Source organism: Macrobrachium rosenbergii, chromosome 46, assembly GCF_040412425.1.
Source record: "Macrobrachium rosenbergii isolate ZJJX-2024 chromosome 46, ASM4041242v1, whole genome shotgun sequence".
In the NCBI taxonomy this organism is placed as follows: Eukaryota; Metazoa; Arthropoda; class Malacostraca; order Decapoda; family Palaemonidae; genus Macrobrachium; species Macrobrachium rosenbergii.
In genome coordinates, this window is record NC_089786.1 from 8,836,291 (window position 1) to 8,861,064 (window position 24,774).

General features: G+C 37.7%; 1 protein-coding gene and 1 long non-coding RNA gene across 7 annotated transcripts in view; one reads left to right on the top strand and one right to left on the bottom strand.

The window, feature by feature from the left end:
* The window catches only part of pros (prospero), a 1,677,936-nt gene extending 1,666,679 nt beyond the window's left edge, over positions 1–11,257 (top strand). For all 6 annotated transcript variants that reach the window (XM_067089459.1, XM_067089458.1, XM_067089463.1 and 3 more), the window contains 2 exons: positions 5,538–5,682; positions 6,153–11,257. In XM_067089459.1, coding sequence (XP_066945560.1) covers positions 5,538–5,682; positions 6,153–6,332 — 325 coding nt within the window. In that variant the 3' untranslated portion in view covers positions 6,333–11,257. The remainder of the gene's footprint in view (positions 1–5,537; positions 5,683–6,152) is intronic.
* Positions 1–24,774, bottom strand: part of LOC136830190 (uncharacterized) — a 137,958-nt gene that overhangs the window by 72,731 nt on the left and 40,453 nt on the right. Inside the window, exon 2 of the long non-coding RNA XR_010850592.1 lies at positions 5,028–5,112. This is a non-coding gene — a long non-coding RNA (uncharacterized lncRNA). The remainder of the gene's footprint in view (positions 1–5,027; positions 5,113–24,774) is intronic.

The following is a 24,774-nucleotide window of genomic DNA, read 5'->3' on the forward strand; positions in this document are numbered from 1 at the left end:
CCATCTTCCTCCTCCTCCTCCTCCTTCTCACTCCTGAGGGATCTCCTTGAAGGGGTTTGTCATAGCGGATGTCATTCCACAAATTTTTCCTCCCGTCTTTTTTTTTTTTTTTTTCACTGAACTTTCACCTACTTCATCTCGTCTTTTTTTTCCTTCCTCCTTAATTACTCTACAAACAAAAACACGTGTTTATTGCTTCCAACTTAAAGATCGACTGCATCTTTTACCCTCATTCCATTACCAAACGCGAGATGGGTAAATCTAGTACAGCGTTTTTAATTATGTGACGTATGCCTCCGCCTCCACCCCCACCCCTCCCCATTCCCCCTTCCCGACCCCAACACCCACCCAACTACCGTAATGAGGTTATACTTCATTATCGTGCGTCTGGCAGGCGCTCGCTGCTTCTCACAACCCTTCTACTAGCGTTTGTCAAGCTCTACGGTAAACTTCGATTTTTTTTATTCGTTTTTCTTCTCTTTTTTTTCTTCCTTTTTTTTGGACGTGGTGGTGGCTCGGTCCTCGTCAACTTCCCATCAATGATTAGTCGACGTTGCGGCTTTTCATATAAGTTGAATGTTCGGTAATTAGGGCAAAGAGACTGAAGTTGTATATTCACGCTGGGTAATACCTTTTTTTTTCTATAATTTTCTTGGGGGGTTTTATTTTAGTGTAGTTTTTGGGTACGGGATTAGATTGTCCCCATTACGTTTGGGTTTTTTCATGATGCTTAAGTAAAATCTATTCAATATCAGTAAGTTTTATATTAACTCTCTGAGTCGATCTTTCGAAATGCACTGAATTGCTGAAGACTTTAATGTGACCGGTATTTGAAAACCCTTATAGTGAAATGAGGTTATTATTAACCGCAGATTTCTCTCTCTCTCTCTCTCTCTCTCTCTCTCTCTCTCTCTCTCTCTCTCTCTCTCTCTCTCTCTCTCTCTTTCGTATAACGATTTCATTTAATCCCAATAACCAACACTGAATAGCGAAGGAGAGATTAGAAAACATCTGTGTCAGATAACCAAGAATAAATTTAAATCACCGGGAAGACATTCGTATATGAGGGGAAATAAATATGAACATTCTCTCTCTCTCTCTCTCTCTCTCTCTCTCTCTCTCTCTCTCTCTCAGAGTTAACCACCCTTTCTATCCCCAAGAATTAAATTTGAATAGCAGACGAAACGCTCACTCAAAAAAATACTAAAAAAAGCAGGACAATCGTCATCCCGATCTCTGTTGGAACCTTGAAACAAATCCCATCTTGGCCCGGCCCCCCTCCCGAACTCTTGTTCTTATCATACCTCGGAGATTTCTTACTCCTCATTAGCGCTGCCTGGCCACATTTCACATTCAACTTGGCATTAGATTTATATGGACTAAATTGGCCTCCGAGGAGTCGTTTGGGGGTTTGGGCCCGGCATCTCGGAATGCTTATCTGAGGCCTCGTTAGGTTAATTAACACATATTTTTGACGAACTCGAGAGAGAGAGAGAGAGAGAGAGAGAGAGAGAGAGAGAGAGAGAGAGAGAGAGAGAGAGGTTGGAGGAAGAGAGAAGGTTAGAAGTTGCTGCTGCTGCTGTTCTTGTTTACAAACGCATTCGAAAAGAGAGCGAGAGTGAAAGAGAAAGAGAGAGAGAGTTAGAGTTAGAGCCTCTCTGCTTACCCTCATTTGTTTTCTGGGTTTTTGTGTGTGTGTGTGTGTGTGTGTGTGTGTGGGGCTAATGTTTGTGGGAGGGGGAGGGGGATGGACCCAGTCTAGTCGGGGTCGGAAGCTTAGAGATTACACATTTTTCATTTTTCAGTTCAAGTTTTTTGTTCTTCCGTTAAGTTGTTTGTATGTGTAATCGGGGTTCTCGTCTCGTTAAGGGCAAGACTAACGCTTTATCATTTTTGCTTTTTTTTGTCTTTATAGTGAGGTGTAACTGAGATCATCGTCTCATTTTTGTAAGTCACTTTTTTGTATGCCTATTTAATGGAGTGTAATATTTTTCCTCAATCCATAAATGTAAAAAATTTAGTTTTCCTTATTTAAAAAATAATCATCAAGGGGGGGTCCTCTTTTCATTAAAACAAAATTAAAATGCTGATCGTTGGCAGCATTTTAATTTTTTTAAGGAAAGGAGGGCTTCCTTTATCATTTTTTTAAAATAAGGAAAACTAAAATACGATGCTGCTTAGTTGCTTCCTCCTCCTTACGTCTGTCATTTACATTTTCTTTCTCGAGCTTATAAAAATATGCTCCTGCATTTAACAGCGTAACTTGGGGGTTTATTTTTTCAGGTGGCACTCCCGGAAGTGCCACTGTGATAAACCCAGATGATTATTATGTTGTCATATTCTGGCACCATTTTGAATCCTCATTTTCAAGCACAGAGAGAGAGAGAGAGAGAGAGTGGGTTATCTATTAAATGCAAGAAGGATACTGAGAAAATATAAAAGAAATTATATGAAAATATAAATAAAGAAGAGGAACAAGGCCAGAATGAGGCAGGGATAGAAAATGAAAGATTCTGTGGCATATGAAATATATCCAAGATTGCCTCACCCATTATGCTGATTATCTTTCTGTCTGCACGTTTGTTAGTTTGTCCCTAATATCTGACAAGATGTGTGTGTGTGTTTCCCTGGCATCTAACCTCTCAGGGGTAAATGGGCCGCGGTCTAACCGACAATAAATTAAAATTCACTTCCTTACGAGGAGAGTTGCAATGGCCCTTCCATCCATTCATCCCCCTAAGCTATTTTATTCAAAGCGTAAAAATACAATTTTTGTAATTACATTTCTGTTGTAAGGAGTATCCATCGCCAGCTAAGACGATGATATTAATAATTTTATTATTAACTGCCATTTTATTATATGAAAAATTCAGAGTATTTTTATTGTACGGAGAGTATCTTGGTGTTTCACAAGTATCGAAAATAAGGGTATCTCTCTCTCTCTCTCTCTCTCTCTCTCTCTCTCTCTCTCTCTCTCTCTCTCTCTCTCTCTCCTCTCTCATTTATTTCTCCTCTTCCTCCTTCTCCTTCTTCTCCTACCTCCCCCTCGAACTCGAGAGAGAGAGAGAAAGAGAGAGAGAGCGAGAGCGAGAGGAAGAGCATCTTCATAAATTTATAAATCGTGTCAGTGGAAGCTGGGTTGTTTGTTAAACTGGTCTTGGTCGATATTTTCCTGTGTACTCTGCATTCTCTCAGGCTCAGCACTACATCTCACCTCTCTCTCTCTCTCTCTCTCTCTCTCTCTCTCTCTCTCTCTCTCTCTCTCTCTCTCTCTCTCTCTCCAGCCACACTAATCCTATATTATTCTGCTTATGTTTAGGTAGGAAATCTTTATTTCATGTGTACATTATTATTATTATTATTATTATTATTATTATTATTATTATTATTATTATTATTATTATACACAATTCTTTTCGTGCTCACGCCCGCCCCAAACATGCCGTGTGCATGTGTGTGTGTGTGTGTGTGTGTGTGTGTGTGTGTGCATTTTTCTTGTGTGTTTATTAGCGATTGACGCTAAGTCTCCGAGATCCATTGATCGCCGGTCAAAACTTAATTACGATTTTTCGTTGCAGAAAAGGGTACGAAGGAAACGTAATAATTGATACACGGGGATTGGAATATCGACCTTTTTTAAAGGGCGTAAAGCGGTAATAAATGTTATCCACTTAATAAATAATGCCTTCGTGTTATCCACTTGATAAATAATGCTTTCACATCTCCGTTTGGGATATTTTTTTTTTCCGTGGGCTCAGCTACGAAACTTATATCTTCTGAAAGTATTTACGGAATTGGGATATTCCTCGATATTCTCAGGTTGTAGACGAAAGCCTGATTTGGCCTGAGGTGACCAGGCCTATGGTATTCCCAGTTCGGAGGATGCTAACAAGACCTCAAGCGCCAAGTAATTAAGATTCTGTCTTATAGGCGCGTCTTTGTAGTTCAGATAGAAAAGAAATCTTTTATGATACATCTAGAGTATCGGGTTGGCGATTACCGCCATTCTCTCTCTCTCTCTCTCTCTCTCTCTCTCTCTCTCTCTCTCTCTCTCTCTCTCTCTTTCCCCTTCATTGAATCCAGTCATATTATCTCTTAATCATCTTAGGATATCGGCATACGCTCCCCAGCCTTTAATCATCTTGGGTATTTTTAAAAAGTTCCCTTCTCTCTCTCTCTCTCTCTCTCTCTCTCTCTCTCTCTCTCTCTCTCTCTCTCTCTCTCTCTCTCTCTCTCTCTCTCTCTTGATTTCTTCTTTCGTCCTTTTCCGTTATGTGTGAAGTGTTATCGGGTTTTCTTGTAACGTCGTTCCTCTCAGCTTAATTGCCAACTCTCTCTCTCTCTCTCTCTCTCTCTCTCTCTCTCTCTCTCTCTCTCTCTCTCTCTGCATGTTTATCAAGTTTTTACATTATATATATATATATATATATATATATATATATATATATATATATATATATATATATATATATATATATATATATATGTATATGTATAATTATATATGTATATATAAAATACGCGTGTGTATGCGCATGTCTACCAGTGTGTACGTATGTGTTAATGCGTTATTGCATTAGCACAGACTTAATGAAAGATACTGAGACACGCAGCGTTATGTTAATCATATCGTTATTGCATCTCGCCTGCAACTCTTATGTAGATCAAATGCCCGCATATCAGCCTGCACGTCGGTGGTACCTTGGTCTCATTTCTTTTAACCCCCCCCAACCCACCCACACACCTCTACCCCTCCCTCCTGGACCTTGTGGCGGGGGCGGGGGATCGGTGTTGGCAGCGAATACCGAATAACTGTTCATGTAGCCGATATATTCTACAGAACGTTAGGGGCTCTGTAGTACACCGTAATGTATTACTGTAATTGCCCGCTTGCGGACGGTAGTTGCAAAGGCCAATGATAAAAAAAAAATTAATTATTTATCATAATGTAAAAGTGAATTTTCTGTTCACGTAGGAAAAATATGAATTAATAACCTGCATAAAAACAGTCTGCGCGAAATCCTTACCTTTCAGGTGATCGATTCTTGTAGTCGATTCTCGATCGCGTCCCGTCAGGTTGCTCGTTGTTTGTATTCTTGCATCTTTGTCCACCTGCAAGGAAAAAAAAAATAGGTCATTGTTAATTTCAGATTATGTTGAAAGACATAGAAGTTACCTGGAATCATTTTCTTTAGTTTTTATATATTTAGTTTTAAGGCAATGTTCAAGCTATTTAGATCTATTTACAATTATCTTTTCATTCATCTCCAGCAAATGAGCGTAATTCTTGTTCCTCAGAATTCTACGCTTATTTCTGGAATAATAATAATAATAATAATAATAATAATAATAATAATAATAATAATAATAATAATAATAATAATCATTTTAATTTGTTAATATTATATATAACATATACAATGTAAATATGTATAAATAACGTATATGTATAAATAACGTGATTGTTCCCCAAATTTGTGCCTAAATGAAAAATTAGCTTCGACTTCAACTAACCACTTCCTTTTCTTCTTCCCCAGGGAGTTCTATTATATTCAGATGGAGAAGTATGCAAGGCAAGCTCTCAGCGAAGGAGTTAAGAACTCCGAAGATATTTTAGTTAACTCGGATGCGGAGATCATGAGAGCACTCAATTTACACTACAACAGAAATAATCACCTTGAGGTGAGTCTATATCTTCAACTTAAAATATACTTTAGTAATATAAGTGTCGCTTGCTATTACATGTATATACGTTCGCTACACATGTGCATCACAGAACGTATTCACACTCATAGATTTTATTCATTCTTACGGACGCCTATAATTTGAACACGCTTATGCAGTGCTGAAAAGTATTTATTTGGCAGTGTGTCATATTAAATATTTCATAATGCGTCATAATCCAGACAAACTTTTTGAATACGTTAGAATTTAAAGAAACTGGGCCATGAGTATTTCCGGTCCTTTAAACTGACGTCACAAAATAGAATGGCGTCACAAAATAGAATAGCGTCATATAGATACAACCTTGCAATTAGGTCAGTGTACAGAGTAATATATATAGAAAACTGAGTTCGGCTTTTGTTTTTATCCATAACACCGCTCTCATGAGACTAATGGGCCCTCCGCTCGTTCCTCTTCTTCTTCTTCAGATCCCGGAACACTTCAGGTACGTCGTGGAACAGACGCTAAAGGAGTTCTTCAAGGCGATCCAGGAGCAGAAGGACGCCGAGTCTTCCTGGAAGAAGGCCATCTACAAGGTCATCGCCAGGCTAGACGAGCCCGTGCCCGAGTACTTCAAGTCTCCGACGTTTCTAGAACAGTTGGAGTAGCGGTGAGCGAAGAGCCCAGTGGATAGCCCGGCGGCGCCAACTGGGCGGGCACGTTAATAGCTGCAGATGAAAGTTTTATTCAAAAAAAAAAATTACCCCCGTTCTGCCACTGCCACGTGGTTGGGAGTCCTCTCTGCCGCACATGCGCGCGTCGTAGAAGAAGAATTTTGTTCTTAGGTTCTTGTAAATACCCAGTGACTGAGTGTGTGGCCTACGGCTGGACAATTTTATTAAAACGAGGAAGACATGTTGAAAGAAAAGGCTATGACGAAGAAACGCGATGATGATGATGATGATGATGATGGAGGAACACTTATGACATGGAAAGAGAGAAAAAAAAATGGGCATTCATTTTTTTATTATTATCATGATACAAATATTAAAGGTGCATGTCTCACATTTTGTCCAAATGTTATTATAAATAATAAATAGCCTTTGATTTATATATTGAGACAAAGCATTCGTGCCTTTTCATGCCTTCCATTAACAATGACGAGAGAAAGAACACTTTCCAGCCCATTGTACCCGATTTTGTATATAGTTTTTTCTCCATTTTTTTATTTTTTTTATTTTCGTCTCTTGGTTTTTTATTTTTATTTTTTTTTATTTTTTTTTTTTTTTGTTTCTCCCTTAAGTTGGTTCTGTCTCCCCCTCACCGAACGAGAAGAAGGAAAAAGATAATTCATAGTGAACTCGCGGCCATGTAAGCCCCCTAACCACCCCCCACAACCACCTTTTGTCTTGTTATTTTTCGGGGGTGGGGCGACGCTCGCCATAGGCCCTGACCTGACCTCTCTCCCTCTCTCTCCACGCCTCCTCGCTCATGAGAAGAAGTCTGTGAGTGTTCTCACAGGGCGACCCACAGATGGGACAAGGTTGGGCTCCACCAGCAGGAAAGAAGATGACTACTACTACTACTGCTACACCTCGAAGGGGGCGGCAATCCACGCCCCCTCCCCTTCCTCCTCCTCCTCCTCCTCTCCCACCCCCCTCCACCCCTCCACCCTTCGCCCAACTGACCTGCACTGCACCTCTCTCAAGCCATGTGGAAAAATTGTTCAGCGACGAGTTTTCTCACGTGCAAGAGTCTCCTAGTCACTTATTAGCTACCCAGCTCTTGTATAATTTAGTTTTATTTGATCTGTTGTATTTTGATTTTTTTAAATGATCATTTTATATATATATTTTTTGCACTTGATTCTCACGTTAAGGCTCCTAGTTCTAAGTCATGCATGTAGGGTAGTTGTTGATGGTGGTTCCAAGTTACCAAGTTTTAAAAATAGTGAAACCACACCAAGTCAAAAAAAAAAAAAGGTAAAACTTCAAGAAAGCCCAGAACAACTCCAATAGTCTCTATAGCCTCCGGTGCACACGTTTTAAGCTGGCCGGGGCACCGAGCAGGGCATACACGGGCAGATATCAAGAGAGCGAGTGACTGACTGTAGCTCCATCGTTAAGACAAAAAGAAGAAGAAGAAGGCTTCGTGACGTCATGCTCCTCTTCATCTGCTGCCGCTGCCCATGCCACACCCATCCTCCTCCTCCTCCTCCTACGTCTCCACCTGTGCTGCTCCTCCTCCAAACGCCTCCGCCTCTTCCTCCTCCTCGTCCTCCTCCTCCTCCTCTCCTCCTCCTGCTACTACTGCTCCTCTCACCACAAGAAGGCAATACCCCAAAAGAAGTCTCACACTTGCTCACACAGCCACCTGCGTTAGGCGAGTTTACCTGAGAGCATAAAAGACAAACCAAAGTGGCCTTGCTTCGTGGTGGTCGTTAAATCGTAAGTCTGTTGCATAAACCTTAAAAAATAAGAAAAAAAATATTGAGGATTGACTTCGAGAAGAAAAATGTTACACACACACATACCCCGTTATTATTGTGCGATCTAGTCACAGGAATGAATAGATGAATCTCTCTTGTCTATCTTTCTCTCGATCTGTCTCTTTCTCTCTCTCTCTGTCTCTCACTCACCCCGTTTCGTCGATGGACGGACCAAAGGCATAATCTGTTAAATGTGTTGCAAGAGGAAAATGATGAAAAAAGACTTGATAGAGAAGTGCAGAAGAAGAAGAAGAAAAGTGATCTCGAGATGAGCTCAGATCTGACACAAAGCCTCCTTATTATTATTGTTTTCTTCTCCGCATTGCAATTTTTTCCCGCTCTACCGACAGACTTTAACTTAAAAGAAGAAAAGACCTACATACAGGTGATGATGGGGTTTCTGTTATATAGAGAGAAAAAAAAAGCCATGTAGATAGCTGTCAATCTGTCTCGGAGCATTTCAACTCATGCAATTTGTTCATTGCCAAAAGAAAAAAAAAGTGGAAAAAAATGGAAACTTGTAATTACAAAGCCGAATGACACATGAACAGTTGATGATATGATCATGTCAAAACAAAATGTGTTAGCAGAAGTCACAAGTGGAATTTTGTTTGTGTAGTTCCCGTAGATTGTCCACCTCCTCCCTCGCGAAGACATAATTATTTCATGTCTTGTTAGTAACTGGGTGATTATGGTGATGGGAGGTGGGCAGCCTATACAACAATGTCCGAGTTCAGTGTTCTTTGTCAGTAACAGTTGTGATCATGCAGAACTAGTTGGCAGTGTATTGTCTCTGGCGCATTTATTATGCTCATCTATACAATCCTTTCAAAGAATTTGTTTTTGTATTTGCTCTTATATACATAACTGAAAATGCCACAGACAGTACATTTATATATATAAATATAAATATATATGACATCATGGTAATAATAATAATAATAATAAATAATAATAATAATGCTTTTCAAACCAAAACTTTGGTGCTAAATGTACAACTGTGTAATCGTCTGGTACTTCCATATTGGGCGTTTTTATTACATTCCATACTCTAGTTTGTGTGGGTCAACAATATACATAGCTTTAGCAGCTGATGATGAAAATGAAAAGGTTACTACGACGCTGTACCAAGGAAGCCAAGACGGACTTTGATGCCAAGCATGGAAATTCCCTTCTGGCTCCCTTCCCTCCCTTTTTTCATGGTTTTTTTTTTCTTGGTGACGGCATAAACAATATGGCTGCAGGCTGCCAACAGTAGCGAGACGTACCAGAGAATTCAAAACAAAAAATTAGGCACCTTAGAAATGGGTAGTAATGCTTTTGTATGAAGATTGTTTCTTTATTGATTGTGAACTTTAATCTTTTTAATGCTATATTTTCTTAAAATCAAATTTAAAAAAGTTTAAGGTGATTATATGCATTCCATAAAACTCTTTCTCTCGTGGACTCTTTAAAAAAAATAATCTTGTTTTTTATTTCTTCTTCTGTTTTTATATTGTATACATCCTCTCTCCATTCTGCAATGTTTTTATTGTTTTCATTTTCTTACTTACTACTAACCCCTCCGCTGGACAAAGCATACGGGTTAGCTGCGACCAAACCAATGTTTTTTTTCCAGTCTAGTCCATACCTTAGAATGTAAAAGAACAGTTCAGTGTTTGCTTCCAGAAGCTAGTTTGTAATGAGGTTCACCTCCCGGCGCCCCACGCTGTCCAATGGACAGGCGACGGGCGCCACCATGCAGGAGGAGGGACCGTGGTTGAAGTATTTCCAATAGTTATTGAATCAAGAGCTATTCCATGTTTGATTTGATGTTTACATGTTCTCTCCCAGTTCAACTACAGGCTTGTTGTAAACGTTGATGCTGCTATCGATGTCCAAGTTCCCTCCCAACATTGTGTGTTGGGGGGTAATAATATATATTATATATTGAGCAATTCACACTTGACTACCAGCAACTCTCTTCCCCGCCCCCATACAACCCCATTTTGCAACAGAGACCACAAAATGTTGCGACACAACCCCCCACCTCGCCCCCCCTAAACGCCCTGCCCTAACCCTTGCCAGTCTCAAGTGTGGATTGCTTACTATAAAAGACTTTCTGGTGTTTCCAAAGCACTGGTTCTGTGGGGATTAGAAAAATCTGCAACAGCAGCATCACAAGACCAAACTGAAGTCAAAATTATTTAGCATAAAGTTTGTGGGCCCCTGCCCCCCTCCCCCCCATCTAAACTCGGTGCTTCTTCCCCCTGGCTACCTCATCCATGGTTGAACTTTTTTTTATATATATATAATTTTCTTTTTACGTGCGAATGCCGTGGTGTGATGCATAAAGCCATGGCTACCAACTGCAACAAGTGCTCACCGCTTTGGTGGCAGGATTCAGGAAACGTTTGATCACTGTAGATATTTCTTTACCTTTTTCTTTCCTTTATTTTGAAAGCCAACTTGAATCATGACGGGTACCTGCGAGTACCTTGCTGAAAGTGCGCAAAATGCCAATTGCCTCTTTGCGGATTCAGAAGTAAAATTAGTCGTAGATTTAAAGAGAAATGGATCTGTGCGCCAAAGCCTGCTGCAGTTGTTGCTTTTAAACCGCCATGGACCGGTGCCATGCTCATGGTTATTAACTCTTACACCTGTTTTTTACTATGGACTGGCACCACGTTGCAAAGGGTTGGGGGTCAACGCACAAACTTTCCACCCAAAATTTCTCTCTCAGAGCAGTCGTCAACAGCACACTTACCGGACGGGTCGCCTGATAAACGTCCACTGTTTTCTAAGTGCCTTGGTCTTAACATTTCGATAGAGGGCGGCCCTGTTATTTTTCACTGAAACTCCCTGCGGAACCTGTTCTGCTTTCAGCAATCCATGTGAAGTGTTGATTTTTGCCAATAGAAGCTTTTTCAGTTTCTGTTGGATTTATAGCAAGACAAAAAAAATGATGGTTTAGTTTCTAAAAAGAGAAAAAAATTGAAAGTTTAATTTATTGATTTATTATTTAAATATGTGCACCTAGTATTATGTGTTTTGCATATATAACATATATTCAATTATTATAGAATGTACTAGTTTGTAGACATAAATACGATTCAAACAGAAAAACGGTGTTTTTATTAAACCCCCCCCCACCCCCTTGAATTATTTGCTATATAATTGCTGTGCCCAAATTTGACTTTGGAATCTCTCGTTGTCATGATATAGGATAGTGAATATTTGTCACCTATTTCAAACTGACCTTAACTTGTCCTACATTAAGTCAAACTTAATTTTATCCTATTTCATCATGTTAACTTGAATCTAAAGTCAAGTTTTACCTATGTATCTTGCTTGAACTTGATATTCAAATTTTCAAATTTTAGTTTCTGAACATTTTAATGAGTTTAATCTATACATATCTCAATGCTTTCCTATCAAGAAATAGGAATCATGTGTGGAAAATTGCATTTTGATGATTTAACATGATTCGATGCTTATTGATGTGTCAAAAAGATAAATATGGCATTTTTAAAAAGAAGAATCGGATATCTACTTGAGAAAAGTATTTGGCAAATTGCAGAGATAGCTGGTATAATCTGTGAAATCTAGAACGATGCGTTTTAATTGCCAAACTTAGTAAAACGCCTTTGGGTGATATATAATGCAATAATAATATAAGGAAATAATGAATTGAAAAACACTATAAAGCTCAAATTCTAGATCTGCTGGAATTGAAAAAATGAAACGAAATTCCTCTTCTTTCCTGAAATATTTTGAGTCTTCAATTGTTTAGTGGAAAATGCTGGAGTGATTACGCCTTTTAAAGTGAAAGATATCCCCAAAATTGGAAATACAATGGACTCTTAAAAACTTGCACTTGAAAAGGATGCTGAATAATCTTTAAAAGCTTAACTGAAAAAGCTTTCTGTTTTTTTTTTTCTTATTCAGAGCTTCCAAACACAGAACGATTCATATTTTGTTAAATGTCGGTGGTTAAGTATAGGATTTTATTTCAATTATTAAAGGTTGGTGTTATGACTTGGCACTGGAGCCGAGTTAAGTGTTGGTGAAAAAAATATATATTCAAGAATATTTCAAGAAATACTATATTTAAGAATACTTTATTTCAAGAAAGAATAACTTAGTTTTGTGTAGTGACTTTAAATCTGAAAATCACTTATGTTTGCTTTGACAATTTCTGGAAAAAGTAGCATTGTCTTAATCCATGAAAATCACTGATACAACTTGACAATTATCTCTGAAAAAGTAGATGTGGCTTAATGCCTGAAAACAATTGATGTTTGCCTTGATAATTATCTTTGAAAAATTAGCATTGTCTTAATACCTGAAAATCTTCTATGTTTACCTTGATAATTATCTTTGAAAAAGTAGCATTGTCATAATGCCTGAAAATCATTGATGTTATTACCTTTGAAAAGGTAGTTGTGGCTTAATGCCTGAAAAATCACTGATGTTTACCTTGATAATTATCTTTGAAAAAAGTAGCACTGTCTTAATCCCCGAAAATAATTTATATTGCTTGACAATTATCTTTGAAAATATAACAGTGGCGTAATGCCTGAAAATGACTGATTTACCATAATAATTATCTGTGAAAAAGTAGCCTTGTCTTAACGCCTGAAAATCATTGATGTTTACCTTCATAATTATCTTTGGAAAAAATAGCAGTGGCTTAATGCCTGAAAAGCATTGATGTTTACCTTGATAATTATATTTGAAAAGTAGCAGTGGCTTAATGCCTGAAAATCATTGAGGTTCACTTTAATAATTATCTTTGGAAAAGTAGCAGTGGCTTAATGCCTGAAAATCATTGATGTTTACCTTGACAGTTATCTTTGAAAAAGTAGTAGTGGTTTAATGCCTGAAAATCATTAATGTTCACTTTAATAATTATCTTTGAAAAAGTAGCAGTGGCTTTATGCCTGGAAATCATTGATGTTCACTTTAATAATTATCTTTGAAAAAGTAGCAGTGGCTTAATGCCTGAAAATCATTGATGTTCACTTTAATAATTATCTTTGAAAAAGTAGCAGTGGCTTAATGCCTGAAAATCATTAATGTTTACCCTGACAATTATCTTAGTAAAAGTAGCAGTGGTTTAATGCCTGAAAATCACTGATGTACCTCAACAATAATTTTTGAAAAGTAGCATTGTCTTAATGCCCGAAAATCATTGATTTACCTTGACCATTATCTTTGAAAAAAGTAGCATTGTTTTAAAACCTGAAAATCACTGATGTTCACTTTGACAATTACCTTTGAAAAAATAGCATTGTCTTAAAGCCTGAAAATCACTGATGTACCTTGACAATTTTCTTTGAAAAAATAGTATTGTTTTAAAACCTGAAAATCATTCATGTTTACCCTGACAATTATCTTTGTAAAAGTAGCAGTGGCTTATTGCTCTAAAATCATTGATGTACTTTGACAATTATCTTTGAAAAAGTAGCATTGTCTTAATGCCTGAAAATCACTGATGTACCTTGACAATTATCTTTGAAAAAGTAGCAGTGGCTTAATGCCTGATAATTATTGATGTACCTTGACAATTATCTTTGTAAAAGTAGCAGTGGCTTAATGCCTGATAATCATTGATGTACCTTGACAATTATCTTTGTAAAAGTAGCAGTGGCTTAATGCCTGAAAATCACTGATGCACCTTGACAATTATCTTTGAAAAAGTAGCATTGTCTTAATGCCTGGAAATCACTGATGTACTTTGACAATTGATCATTGCAAAAGTAGCAGTGGCTCAGTGCCTGAAACTCATTGATGTACCTTGACAATTATCTTCGAAAAAGTAGCAATGTCTTAAAGCCTGAAAATCATTGATGCACCTTGACAATTGATCATCGCAAAAGTAGCAGTGGCTCAATGCCTGAAAGTCATTGATGTACCTTGACAATTATCTCCGAAAAAGCAGCATTGTCTTAAGCCTGAAAATCATTGATGTACCTTGACAACTGATCATTGCAAAAGTAGCAGTGGCTCAATGCCTGAAAATCGTTGATGTACCTTGACAATTATCTTCGAAAAAGTAGCATTGTCTTAAAGCCTGAAAATCACTGATGTTCACCTCGACAATTAATTCTGAAAAAATAGCACACCTCGACACAAAAGTACCAAGAGCGTTCCAGCACATCAACACACTACTTAATAATGATTAACGGTCACCGTCGTCCTTGCCTGTCACAAGTCAATCTTTTTTGCTACAGAGTTCTGTTCATTAATAACTTTAACCTTTTATTGATGTTTGTTAGTGCCCAAATCAAGGTGCTCAACATTCCTTTTGTTCGAGGCAAATACAATTAGAATTCTCCGTCCTGCTCACTTATTTTTCCTTCAACTTTCTTGTCACGGTTTACTGAGCTGGAGGTCATGTGAATTTCATGATAAATGACGGATAATTAAAGCTGGCGTGATATGTGAAGGAATAAAAAGAGAACACAGCAGGAATGAAAAGAAAATACAGAGACTATGAAAAGCTCCTTGTTTAACCTTAACATCTTTGGATGAATCATTTTAGCATCATCAAACGCTTTAGATTATTTGCATCAATTTAACATTATTGAAATCACGCAAGTCTGTCTGTAAAAAAAAGTTATTTTTACTTGCCGGTGTCCCTGTAACCTTGCAAATTCGCATGAATTTTGCCAGTCAGCCTGTAACCTCAATGAAATTTTAAAAATTATTTTGCCTGTAACGAAATGATTTTGAAACGAGTTGCCACAAATGATTTATGAGTCAGGTGGGCCAGTAAACTGATTATTTAATTTTTTTTAAGTCAGGTGGCTTCCTGAAGTAACTTTTAACATTTTTTTTCTGTAATTCAATACCACTGACAAAGTATTAAAAGTGCTTTATCTGCGTGATTAACATGTGTAAATATAATCTTGTGTAACCCACCCCTTCACAAGCTTTGCGTCCGACTACGCCCATATGCCTGTTACCCAAGTAAATCTCGAAAACATCAAGTTGTAAACAAGCGAATTCCTTGTGGTATTTTACATGCAGATTACACGAACTTTGACTGTTTGACTGCACTTAAGTGCTTTCGTTTAACTTTTCGATTTTCAACAGTCTTCTGACTGTAGTCAAAATGATATTTTGAAATTACTCTTTCCTTCGACCGAGGTGCCATCTTTTTTTTCTTTTATGTTGTTCAGCCATTCAGTATTTTAGTTTAAGTGGATGACTGCCAACGTGCAAATAATTTCAGGAAAGCTGTGAAATCAATATTTCATGCAACGTCAGTAAGCGTAGAAAAGTTTACACATAAACGCCCTCTACTGCAGACATAATTAATAAACTATATAAATATAAATATATATAATATATATATGTGTGTGTAAGCATGTGTGTATAAGCTTGTGTGCGCGCGCGCTGGCGTGCAGATTAAGTGAATTAATCACATGGTGAATATAAGACAGATAATGAGCATTGAATAAATGATGGAACACTGCTGCAAGAGATAAAACGAAACAGATCTTGTATGTCATCGTATCCTCAGACAGAGTAAAATTAAACAACTTGCAATGTAAACCTTAAGTGGAAATACACGAGCATTACATGTAGCGTATTTGTGTGTGTGTGTGTGTGTGTGTGTGTGCGCGCGCGCGCGTGCCCGCCCCCGCGTGTTTGACAACGTCATCCTTCCAGTAATTCGAAATCGCGGAGGGGAAAAAACATTTGGAAATGTCATATTGCAGCAATGACATGGCTTCATTACTCACAAAGGAACTGTAAACCCAGTAATATTCCTCCATCTTTATGGCTGCTCTTGTTGGAAGGCATTTTAAGAAAATTTTCTCTCTCTCTCTCTCTCTCTCTCTCTCTCTCTCTGTGTGTGTGTGTGTGTGTGTGTGTGTGTGTGTGTGTGTTTGTGTGTATGGACGGTTCATGCGAGCATTATCGCTCACGCTATTGGTTTCGCAGGCGACATTGTGACCCATTTCCTGGCCTTTGCAAGGTTTTTAAATCCTGTCGCAAATCCCCGTTATAAACTAGTAACTAAAGCGCTGTTTATTATTTATTAAATAGGGAAAAAGTCTGGTTTCTTCGGACTGTTACTTCAAGAAGCCAGTCCGAGAAACTAGTAAGACTTACTGAACTAGTAAGACTTACTGATCTGTTAATATAACTTATACTGGCTGGCGTCACAACATCGGTGGTCACGATTATCTCCGCAAGCCACCGACATTCGTAATACCATCTGCATTCACTCGAAGATTTCCCTAATCAGCGACGGCAAACGAAAAGATCTTTAGAAAAAATGTAAACACTGCCTTGTTGGAGTTAGACCAGAATTTCACCTTAGGTCAACAGTACGCACTTTTCTCCACTTGGGGAGCAACGTTATGCTTTTGAATAATTCAGCGCCCTTCGGAGACCAAGAAAGTCGAAGCAAGCAATAGAGCTGTTGGAACGAATATGCACTCTGGTGTTTGGGCTTCTTACTTCTCGATGCAGAACTTTCATGCGATAACAGAGTAGAATATGGGATTTAGGCCAAAGGCCAAGTGTTTGGGACCTATGAGGTCATTCAGCGCTGGAACGGAAATTGACAGCAAAAAGGTTTGAAAGGTGTAGCAGGAGGAAAACCTGGCAGTTGCACTATGAATCAATTGTTTGGAGAGGGTGGAAAGGAAGATGGAAGAAAGAGAATATGAACGGAAGTACAGTAAAAGGAATGAAAGCGGTTGTAGCAACTAGGGGCCGAATTCAAGCGAAAATTATTTCGTCATTGACGGATCTTTTGATTTACTGGCATCAGCGTCTTTGGTCTGCCTTTCCCCTTTTTCGGAGTTAAACCAACATTCTTTTTTTTTTTTTGGGGGCGCCTAAACTTGATCCGTGCAGGAAGCAGTGTGCCCCACAGGTCTCCGCTTAACAGCGACGGCCATATGTAGTAGTAGTAGTAGTAGTAGCAGCAGCTGCTTTTATCTTGCATTTTCTTCATCGTTATCAACCAAGTCCGGTTAGGTAAATCCTTATTTAGGAGCAAAATTACAGTTTTGTCACCACCAATATACTCTAAGATAAATCGCTGACACCTATAGAGCTTTGAAATAAATCTCCAGTTCAGATTTTACTCTAGATAATGTATAAATTTAGTAACAACAGCATAACAGAAGAAAAGGAAATAGAAATTTAAATCTGTATGTAATGGAGTACATCTTGATAATTAAAAAAACAGCGCTTAGTTTAGCACGTTCCAAAGGTTAAATTACTACGTGATGCGTGTTCCCATTAAAACCTAATGCCACAGTAGACGTCAAAAGAGTATTCCTGAAATAAAACCTGGAACTTCATAACAGGACTTGTTTTTTGAACGTTCTTTGCAGACGTTCTTTGCAAACCCGAAAAGTTGAAGTTACGTAGTAAGTTTTAGATAAAAAGATCTGACTATATAATAAGCTCTGTTGTTGGAGATCTTTTTCGTCTTTAAGATTCGGGTAAAAGATGTGACCTTTTAATAATATCTTCAGGTGAAGTTATCTTCGCACACTGAAATTTTGACGAAAATAATCTGATCTCTTAATACCTGGATGTGGAAAGTCCTTAAAGAGACCGGTTTTTTTTTTAATGTATTTGTTATATTTGCTGATCCCTACATTGACGGGAGAATATAAAATCCGTCTAAGTGTTTCATGAAGAAAACCTCAGCGACATGGAAGTCAGTCATCCAACGTGACCTTGAGAATTCATTGATTAACTTTCTGGCAGAAGACATTGCGACACAACAGCAAACGCCAACGCTGTAGCGGACTCTCGAAGGCCAAAAGTGGTAAACCAGTATCTAGAGGAAATTGCACAATTCGTGCAGCTTTGAAAATCCATTCAAGAATACAGTGAAAATTAAAAACGTTATATCGTATGCTTGAATGAGGCGAGAGGAGATTATAAGTCTTACAGTCAGAGTAAAATTCTTATTTGCGTTCTTAGAATCCAAAACATTTAAATTCTTTACAAAAGAGGCCTATGATTACTTCATAGCTTGAACAAAGTGTGCGGAAAACGTTTAACATCGTTAAAGGGTTTTATATTCGTGAAGGGGTTTCTGTGAATTCTGTATAAAAGAGTTGAATATACTTCCATAATTTTATGTGCTCCATTGCAAAAACGAAGACAACTGTCTCATGTTTAAGACAATCTATCCTCCGGGAGCTTGAATATGCGCTGATGTCGATCATACCCACTGACGCATGAACAATTGACAAAAAAACATACCTTAATCATGAAGGGAGCCCTTGTACGGAAATAATACCTCCAATAAATCTTGGATTTGCTTTGAGTATAGACTACCTTCACCATGAAGTCGTTGGGTATTTAGATTAATAGGATAAGAGGCCTGGTGAGGAATTCCGGACTCCATCCAACCAACAAGCACGCTCAGATGAAGGTTGCAAAGAGCTTCAGGCTCATGTTGTGGTCGCCGGTATGGGTGCATATTGCTTAGCGAATGAAGACCTCGGTGACTGCGATGGCTTTTATTGCATAAAATCAGTCATCTTCCTTCCTTCTCCATTTTTTTATATTGTATGCAACCTTAGTCATTGTGACGTCATTTTATAGCTAAAATCAACCAATTATCACCCTCTTCTGGAAAATACAGTTACTTTACGCAAACCAAAATAGTTATTTCCATTTCTTTTGATGAGACTCCGCTGACTTCGGTAGTTGCGACGCCAATTATATACTCAAAATTAATCAATTCGGTTCTTTTCTAGAATATCTAGTCCGTTTCGTCACACTATGCTAGAGCAATATACGTCATCGGGAAGACATATATTAATAATATGTGAGGTAATAACGAGAACAAATTATCACCAGAGAGATTAACAGGTTCGGTAAAGGTGAATCTTGATATGAGATAGTTAATGAAAATGATTTTGATTTCCGGTCAAGGACACCCCTCACTTACGAGTGTTGGGTCAAGGACACCATTCGCATAAGAATTTTTACTTCCGGTCAAGGACACCATTCACATTCGAATTTTGATTTCCAGTCAAGGACACCCGTCGCATACGAATTTTTACTTCCGGTCAAGGACACCATTCACATGAGAATTTTGACTTCCGGTCAAGGACACCATTCACATACGAATTTTGACTTCCGGTCAAAGACACCATTCACATACGAATGTTGACTTCCGGTCAAGGACACCATTCACATGCGAATTTTGAGAATTTTGACTTCCGGTCAAGGACACCATTCACAAGCGAATTTTGAGAATTTTGACTTCCGGTCAAGGACACCATTCACATGCGAATTTTGAGAATTTTGACTTCCGGTCAAGGACACCATTCACATACGAATTTTGACTTCCGATCAAGGACACCCCTCCCGTACGAATTTTGACTTCCGGTCAAGGACACCATTCCCGTATGAATTTTGACTTCCGGCCAAGGACACCATTCACATACGAATTTTGACTTCCGGTCGAGGACGCCATTCACATAAGATGTACACACACAAAAATGGCTACTTTTGGCCCTTTTAGAAATACAGGGATCTTGCAAGGTCGTTGCAATTCCATAATTGTTTTCTGTGATAAGAACAATGATCCCGGCCACGCGCAAGGATTCCAAATAATTGAGAAAGACATTACGTAGACGGCACTTCCTGTTGTGACCGGAAGTGCAGCAAAATCGAAGCACTTGGTCCTGGAATTTTGGGCGGAGGGGGAGGGGAGGTTGGAATGGGGTATATTTGGTTTGCGAGCTTACCATGTAATGTACCTGCTTAATTAACCTTTCCTCGCCTAATTTAACCTTTCATTAGACTTTTTGACCTTCGATATGTATACGTCCCATGAAAATTGATCCACCCTGCAATTGTATTATTATTATTATTATTATTATTATTATTATTATTATTATTATTATTATTATTATTATTATTATTATTATTATTATGTAGAAATCCAAATAGACTACGCTTGAAATCCGTTACACTGCAAAACAAATTTCCACACATTTAAATCTTATTTTTGACAAAGAAAAACAGAGCCAAGGACTTAAGATACATCAACTCACACATTATCAAACAATAAAAGTAAGACGAAAAAAGATAATGATGCATGGAGCTTTACAGTAATATTGTAACGCCACAAACTTTAGACAATATCTGTATACCAAGCCAAGCGCGGTAAGCAAAGAATTAATTATTAGCCTCTGTATTTCTGTGTGTGTGTGTGTGTGTGTGTGTGTGTGTGTGTGTGTGTGTGTGTGTGTGTGTGAGCACATGCAAAGAATTCGAACCGAAGTCTAAGCCTGTCTTTCGAAGGCAAAATACCATATGGGAACGTCTGAGCAAAATCTAATTTTTTTTACATTTTTTAATTACTTTTTTCTCACTGGGAAGAAAATATTACGGGAATCTCACCATTCAAAACTATGTTTTAAGCCAGAAGGAAAAGGTTCCAACTAAGAAGGCCTCAATCATGTCTATTTTCAGCAGCGGTGATAAACGCTTGTGGTAACTATCATTTGAGATTAAATAATGTTTGATGCAACCACAAGTTATTCATTAATATTTGCATGCTACATTTACTCATGGATGACGTTCAAAGCTGTGATCATACGTGGTAAACAGTGTAGTATTACTGGCAATAGACAAGTTTCTATTAAGAACAATCAAAACAAGAAGTATGACACTATTCAAACTAACAAAGTTTTGACAATTACGTTTGAATTTTAACCTTGCGATAGAATCAGTGTTTCTATAAACAATCTTTCGTAGATAGTGACCCCCCAAGAATTTTCGGGGGTCGTTATCTAGGACTAATATTTCTTGGGGGTCATTATCTCTATGATATTTACAGGCTTTTGTTTGTGTTTTTACGGCAATCCCCAACGAGCTTGTACTAATCACGCCGCAAAGGTGGATACATACCGGGTTAAAACACTTTTGGGGTCTCTAAGAAATATCCATAATGTTATCCAAATATTCAGATGACTATGATATCTTTTTCCTTATTATTTTCTTTCTTTAGGAGCTACAAAATGCTACTGAGGAAGTGTAAGTGTTCCACTTTCTCCAGTTCTTTCCAACACTGCCAAGCACGAAAAAGTTATCAGACAAATCAAGTCATCACCACTATTTCATCACTTACAGTATGCTGGTCTTTAGGTATGTACAGTATATATTAATCTGTGTGCTGAGTCAACTTGACAATAAGGCCTGCAGTTTTCAAGAACGATTCTTAGAGATGGAACAGTGATGTATTTGCTAATCGTGAGAGAGAGAGAGAGAGAGAGAGAGAGAGAGAGAGAGAGAGAATGGTGGTGGTGATGATACAGAAAAATTAACAGACTATGAGTGATCAATTATCTGTCAAACTATATCAAATTGGAGGGGCCTTTTAGCTCTCTCTCTCTCTCTCTCTCTCTCTCTCTCTCTCTCTCTCTCTCTCTCTCTCTCTCTCTCTCTCTCTCTCTCTCTCTCTGGAAGCCTAACAGAGATAACTACCTAAAACTAGCTCGTCTATAACAGAAAAATTTTATATGAATTATTATATTTCTCTCTCTATTCCTTTCTATTCGTACAGACTTGATTCCATTTGTTTTCTCTCGTGCGTTAACTTTCAATGATAAATAAATCTTAAGGAATAGTTAGAATGGAAATAAGGAACCATAAAATGATAAGATAATTATCACAAAAAAAATGAAAACGTTCTTCAGAGAAGCATTGGTTGTCTGATTGAATAAGATCGGAATCATTGCAGATTATGATGGACTTTCAACGGCTTATGATCTCATGACAAAAAAGTAATAGAATGGTGAAAAAAAATCAAAGACAAAGGAAAGCTAAAGGAAAAAGCACATATATGGTTTAGAAAAGCTAAGAAAATCAAATAAAAAGGAAGACTGAAAGGGGAGAGAATCTAGAAAGTTATTAACAGCTAAAGACTATGGGTAACAAAAATACTGAAAGCTAATAAAGCTATAATAAAAATAAGAAATGCTAGAAATTATGAAAAGCTTAAAGCTGGGGTAAGCTATGAAAAGCTAAAAGCTAGGAAAAGCTCTGTTCAGAACGCCTTTTCCTCGGATACAAAAAAAAATAGATTTTACAAGACTTAAATCAAATATTTTGCAGCCAAATTAGCTGCTGAATTCAGTAGTTCTTTAAAACCTAAATTCATTTTATCAGCAGTCATATTTTCTAGTAATTTTCGTAGAACCTTAGAATTTTGTAAGTATTTTTAATACGAATATAATTTAAATGTAAATATATATTTAAAAATATATACTGCGAAAGCGTTAGTTCAAAAGGAATTGTTTACAAAAGGAAAACCTGTCCCCATTCGTAAGTGGATAATTTGTTAATTCAGGTAATTCATTATGCAAGTATTTTAAGTAAGTTAATTTAAATATAAATGTAAATATATATTTTTAAAAAATATATATATACATAACGAAAGCGTTAGTTCAAAAGGAATTGTTTACAAAAGGAAAACCTGTCCCTATTCGTTAGTAGGTATTTTGCTATTTCAGGTAATTCCAGCTAAACTCTGGAACATTCAAGTGGTGATTCGTCCATCAGGTCTCACCGATGATTATCCTAAAGAGCTTTGGCTCCTGAGCACTTTGGCTGCCGAGTGCAACAGTGCTACCTGAACGGAAGGGGAAAAGGCAACGGTAGCATCTGAAGTGGCTAAAGAACTGTCAGCTGTATTATGTGAGACTGTCTTATCGTAATATTCAATTTGCTTTCTACAGATCAAGTCAATAGTGAATTGATCCTCATGTTAGAAATATTTACCTTAAATTGGAACGACCGTTATTTATAACTAGCGACATGGCGCGCGCTACGCTACGTGGGGCAGGAGGGCAGTTGAAGGACTCTCCCCGTTTAAACGCACAATTGCGCAATGAAAATAACGCCATTAAATAAATGATTATATGGTTTGCGAGAGGAGGGTGGATGTGTCCTGTCTCCCCAACCCTTCCGTCCCCTGCCTACCCCGCCCCCAACCGGGGCGGACAAACAAGAACGATCTACTCGAATTTTATTATTATCAATAGATAGTTCCTTCTAACCAAGGCCAAGAAGGCCAAGAGAGACGAGGTCTACCCAGTTGGGTGGAGTCGCCTCCCACCTGGGGTAACTACGTGGCTAGGCGATGACGTATCTTAGAGGTACCTGCTCATTTCACAGGCAATTCACCTGCTGATGCAATCAAGGGGCTAGGTAGACAAAGACTCCGCCTACGTGGGGGATTTGGGCGAAGTGAGCAGACCTTGTCTCTCTTGGCCTTGCTTCTACCAATCCCTTGCCTCTTATAACTTTGCTGTTAAATATGACAAGTCGTCGTTCTAGATGGTTCGATGGTTGTCCCAATTACGTTGCCAAGGGCATTATTTCTAGCATTTGAGATATATGACCCTCTGTTCCCAAAAGTTCTTATGGGCAACCCTCTTCCACTTTCTCTACAGCATTTCATATCACATTCAGCGCACAATATTTCATACACACCGATATCTTGTAACCGTCATTACAGGACCTGCTATGATGACTGAAGATATTTGATTGTGTCATAGTTGAAAACAATATATGCCTCGTCAGTGTAGTTCTTAGCGTTTTTGTACATAAAACTATGGTAAAATGGCTGACAGGGCAATATTAGATTCATTTTTAATTTGATCACAAGGGGCCTAACAGGCGAAAATCTGCTTTGCTTCATTAAAAGCCTTAGCAATGAAATGTACAGGATAAGAGTTTCAAGAACACTTCTTTTATATGCTCAAGCTCATCATCAGTAAACTATGTTAAGTATTTTGAACGCTCTTAGAGCACAATTAACTAAAACATTGGTTTTGACCTCTTCAATATTCCGAGCATAAAAGTGAATGGAGGTAAATTTAACACGAGACACATTTGGGTTCAAGATAAACCAAAACTTCTATATACGTCAGCTTTATTATCTATTACATATTCAGCGGTAAATTAAATGGAGGGTAACATCCTGTTGGCATTTCTAAGGAAAAAAGTCATCAAAATTTCTAGAATTGCTTTTAAAAATATTGAAGACATCGTTTTGGTATCTCAACCAAATTAATGATTTGAAAACATTTGCATTTAAATTGCTGTGGTGTTGTTGTTGTTTGTTGTTGTTGTTGTCAGTGTAGTTGGTAATACTGATTATACTTTTATTATTATTATTATTATTATTATTATTATTATTATTATTATTATTATTATTATTATTGTTGTTGTTGTTGTTGTTGTTGTTGTTGTTGTTGTTGTTGTTGTTGTTGTTGTTGTTGTTGTTGATTATACTTGTATTATCGTCAGGAACAGCCAAACAAGCGGTACAGTCAACATTTTTATTCCATTGGGACGTTTCGGCTTTAACACACTTAAGCCATTTTCGACCTAAAATAGATGCAGAACACCAAAACATAAAATTTTATACTAGTAAAATACAAATCAAAGAACGGTCACACTCGAGAATGATTTTTTATAAACTACGTTACCATAAAAAAACACACTACTCAGAAAAGAAAACATAGTGACAAAGCTAATACAATTCGGTGAATTAAAATAGCCAAACTAAAAAAAAAAACTCTAGACGAAAGAAATAAAAGTCATCAAATAAAACACAGGACTAAGAA